At 51.1% G+C, this 4,575-nt stretch overlaps 1 protein-coding gene across 1 annotated transcript in view; it reads right to left on the bottom strand.

Annotated features, from left to right (window-relative positions):
- The window catches only part of usf3 (upstream transcription factor family member 3), a 16,071-nt gene that overhangs the window by 5,546 nt on the left and 5,950 nt on the right, over positions 1-4,575 (bottom strand). Inside the window, exon 6 of the mRNA XM_015395321.1 lies at positions 1-4,121. Within this exon, the coding sequence (XP_015250807.1) occupies positions 1-4,121 (4,121 nt within the window). The remainder of the gene's footprint in view (positions 4,122-4,575) is intronic.

Genomic DNA, 4,575 nt, shown 5'->3' with positions numbered 1-4,575 from the left:
ATTTCCTCCCAGATGCTGACTGGGCTGGCTAACAGCGTGCTGTGGGTGACCCTGTGACAGATGAATCCCGCCTGCCTGGTTCTGCTCAGGAGGCCCTTGAGTGGAGCAGTGACCATCTGTGGGGCGCACTACCGAGCTCATGAAGGAGTTGGTGGAGAAGAGAGGGCCTCCACTTTCTGGATTAATCCTGGTCATTACAGCTGCAGAGGTGGGGGGCAGCTGTCCCACCATCATCTGACTGTGGTCTGGTGCTTTCACATCCATATGACCCCCCGCGTTGCCCGTCGGGGGGCACGGTTTAGGGCGTTTCCCTGTGTTCAACATCACTTCCTCTTGAGCCTGTCTTTTGGAGATGATCTTAACATGTCTCTCACCTACGACATTTCCAGATGGATTTCTTATTGAAGTCGGTTTCAAGGTGTTGTACTCTACTTGGGCAGAGCCTGAACATGGGGAGATGGCGTTGTTTGGGGGTTGAGAAATATGAGTAGAAGTCCCAGCTGGAGAAGGAACCGACCCTTGCTGGGCGGTCAGACTCGGGGAGCTGGGATAGGCTTGGTGGCTGGAGCTGCTGGGTCTGATCAGGTTGTTAACGCTGAGGCTAGGAGCCGTCCCACCTTGGGTTGTACCCTGAGACTGTCCTGGTGGGAGAGCTTGGGATTTTGAGTAAGCTGTATTTTGCTGCTGTCTGTTCGGCCCACTGACGGACGCCTCTACGTGTTTACCTGCACTGGGGTCCATCAGTTTGGAGATTTTAGCTTGCTGCCCTGTCGAGGCTCTTTCTCTGCTGGCGGATACTGGTGGAGTTTTAGGGGAGTCCCATGTAGCTGAAGAGCTGTTGTCCCCCGAGCAACCTCCGCTTTTTCTCTCGGGGCTCTCTTGCTCCAACATCGCCAACGCGAGCATCTCTGCCTGCTCAGATGTGAATGCAAATGATCCGAAGGAGCCTGATGATGCACCCATGCTTTGGCCTTGAGGAAGCATTGATGCTACAGAGAATCCTCTGCCACCAGCTCCGCCCGTGGTCATTGGAGAATCAGCCTGGCGGTTGGATGTCATGTCCTGCTCCACTGCTTGCTCATCCAGGTTGGTGTAAACCTGTTGAGACACTGTAGAGTCCTTTTTTAAGGGAGCTTCAGACGTTACCCGCACTAAGCCCTCTTTTCTTGCCGCTGGGGAAGGCCTCTCCTCCCCTGCAGGCCGGTCAAGCCTCGTTGTCTGAGGTGGTTTGGCTTCTACAGGATGAGACAAGGAAGGCTGAGGCATGCTCACTTCAGTCTGCTGTGGAGGAGCTTTAGATGTAGTCGCCTTTTTCTTGATTTCCACAGTGGGTGTAGAGACTGTGACAGAGCTCTCTGGAACTGACTCAGTGGGAGTGGGTGATGGAAGTACAGATGTGGGGGACGCAGAAATACTGGGCTGAGACTCTGGCTTAGTGGAAGATGTTTGATCCTGGAACTTAGATTTGTGGGGAACAGCAGGTTGGACTGAGTTGGTAGTTTTATTTGGAGATGCTGATGCAGTGGTCTGGATGCAGACCGGAGGCAAGGGTGGACCAGAATCAGCAGCAGATGTTACCCGAGTGTCTGTGGCAGCCGTAGAGGTGACTATGGATTTATTTTGTTTAGAAACAGAAGCGATGGCCGACGCCACGCTTTGCACTGTGATAGCAGCGGTACTAACCGTTAACTGTTTAGCCTCGGACACCAAAGGTTTGGTTGCAGGGCCGCTACTGACAGGAACTGAAGTCGCTTTAGTCTCATTTGAACCACTAGATGGCTTAATGGCAGCTTCACTGACGACCTCAGGTGTAGCTGATTCACTCCGGGATCCACAGAGAGAGCTTTTATCCTTCATCGGACTAAACACAGAGGTGCTGCTGGATGAAGTGCACACAATAGTTTGCAGTGTGTTCTGACCAGATGTAACGCAGCTTGGAGCATGTTGGGACCGAGCGGATGTGGTGCATGTTGGCGGAATGGTTGTTGAAGACTGTAAAATTTGAGATGCCGTATTTTGAACTGTCTGGCTCTCTCCTCCAGCACTAGCAGCATTAGCAGTGGATTTGGCAGGAAAAACAAGCTGTCTAGTTTTGGGCTCTTTCTTTTTGACAGGTTTAGTCCTTTTACTTGCTGCTCTTTTTGTGGTTACAGGTGTGTGGGGCTTTTTTCCCAAAGGCTTTGAGGGACCAGCGGCTAAACCAGACTGAGCCTGTAGCTGCTGAGCAGGTAGTACAGGTGTGGCTCCAGATACAGGTGCTATAACACCAACGGATGATGTGGGGGGAAGCTGACAGCTGCTCTGGGTAGAGAGAGGGAGGCCTTGAGATATGCTCTGGTTCAGACTACTAAGGGCCCCTAAGCTGTTGAGGGCCACATTAGTAGTAGGCTCCTCAGAGGTGGTGGGCTGGACCAGTTGCATGGTGCTTTGACCAATCTGGGAGCCACTTTTGTCTGAGGTTTTCACTGGCTTGAGAGCAAACACCTGGCCATTTACAGTAATTGTTTGTGGGGCTGTGGAAACTGCTGCAGAGGAGGATCCCTGGCTGACCTGCAGGGAATGGGTTACCTCAGGCTGGGTGGGACGAGGCAGGATGTGTACCAACTGCTTTCCTCCCACACTTTGTAAAGGAGGGACAGCCACTGAACTGGTTGTGGTTGGTGTTTGAGAAGTGACAGCAGGGAGAGGAGAAGGTCCAATACTCAGCTGAGAGCTGTGAGGAGCAGGCGCAGCCTGACTGGGGGCTTGGATGATTACTATATGTTGACAAGGTGTGGAATTCGAAATGTCCTCTCTCACAACCTGCGGGGCGGGGCAGGCGCTGGCCTGCTGCAGGATGACAACACTTGGATTGTTTGTGCTCTGAGGAGCCGTTACACCCGAGGCTGCAGCAGTGGCCGGGTTGACCTGCAGCACCTGCATGGTCTGAAGGAGGGGCAGAACAGCAGCTTGGTGCTGGGGTACCAGGGTTTGCTGAGGCTGTGGGATGAGAGCTGTTGGAGGACGAGGAACCAGTGATGCTGGCTGCAGAACCGTAGGCTGGGCCTGTGACATGACAGCTGGATGAGCCAACACAGCTGGCTGCGGCACTATGGCCGACTGGGGTAAAACTGCACACTGAGGTTGGGGGTTCAAGACAGGCTGTGGCCGGTTTAAAACTGCGGGTTGTAGCTGAGGAGCATTTTTGAACGGATTAGCTGGGAAATGGGTTGCAATAGGTGCCTGTGGTACCGGCACATGTGGTTGCAGCTGTATTTGAACAGGATTAACGGAGGGTTTGCTGCCCAAAGGGCAAACTGCAAACTGCTGGACCGTCTGGGTGGTACTGCTGACCTCTGGAGCGGAGAGACTCTGGCAAACTGGTTGCACCGTGTTCCCTGCCATCTGCAGTGTTGTCCAGGTGGTCTGTGTGCTGCCTGCAGCTCCAGCTCTTAGAACAGTTTGACTGGCAGGAACGGCAGTGTAACCAACAGTCCTGATGGTGCTGTCCTTTGTCACCAAAGAGCAACTACCAGATGGTTCTGAGGTTATAGTTTGGGTCGATGTAGTGCGAGTGGACACAGATAGAACATTGCTTTCAGTGGGATGCTGAGAGACTGAAGCTACTAAGGGAACAGTCTGAGGTGGAGGATCAGGCTGCGCTTGTTGGAGCAGGGATGTGGTGGCTGCAGGGATCTGTAGGGTGATGTAAGACACAGAAGGGGCCACAGCAGGTGCTTCAATCACACACTGCTCCAACACCCTCAGACCTGATGTAGACTGAGCAGCTGAGCCGGGGAGAAGTGCAGGCGTGGTAGATGTAGTATTAACTTGCAGCAAAGCTCCGTTAACTTGTAATCCGGTGTCAGAGGAAGGTTGATTTATCTCAGAGGGCTTCTTTCCGGGGCTCGCCTGTTTCCCTGTAGGGCCAATCACATTGCCATTGGAATAAACAACAATGCTTTTTGGGGGCTGATGGGTAGGTGTAACTTTAGCCACTTTGGCACAGCGGTGCTTTCCCTTCCAGTGAGCAGTTGGGTCCTCTAAAAAGTTGATATCATGAGCTTTCAGGAGCTCGATGTAGTGAGCGCTCTCCATTCTCAAATCGTTCAACTGGCGCCGCAGCCGTCGGATCTCTTCCGCTGCAATGACAAAAATGCATTCCATAAGTGACATAATCGTCCAAATTTTTCGCATTTATTTTTATTTTTTGTTGACATTTTAGTTTGAAATTAGATAAAGGAAACTGCGGCAAAAACATATACTCTATTCTTTGATAAAAATATGATGTAGGTAAATGAACAGACTACTCTGAACCTCTAGTAAAAAATACTGTAGAACAACGACCTGAGCGAACCATTTCTATGCTGAAACATGAGACAGCATAGAAAAGATGTATGGAGCTAAATACAGTTCTACTGGAAGTATGAAAAACACTTCAGGCTGGGGTGGAGGTTCGTCTTTCAGCAGAAAAACCCCAAACATACGATCATATCTATAATGGGAATGTGTAGAACACAGGATGCATGTCCTGTGCTCAGAGTTTCAGGTTTTTGTCATTACAAATATTTAAAAGTAATGAAATGTTTTTTTTTT

The sequence above is a fragment of the Cyprinodon variegatus genome, unplaced genomic scaffold (genome assembly GCF_000732505.1).
Source record: "Cyprinodon variegatus isolate N-32 unplaced genomic scaffold, C_variegatus-1.0 Scaffold736, whole genome shotgun sequence".
Lineage (NCBI taxonomy): Eukaryota > Metazoa > Chordata > Actinopteri > Cyprinodontiformes > Cyprinodontidae > Cyprinodon > Cyprinodon variegatus.
The sequence above is the reverse complement of the archived record's forward strand: the minus strand, read 5'-3'. Positions and strand labels throughout refer to the sequence as shown.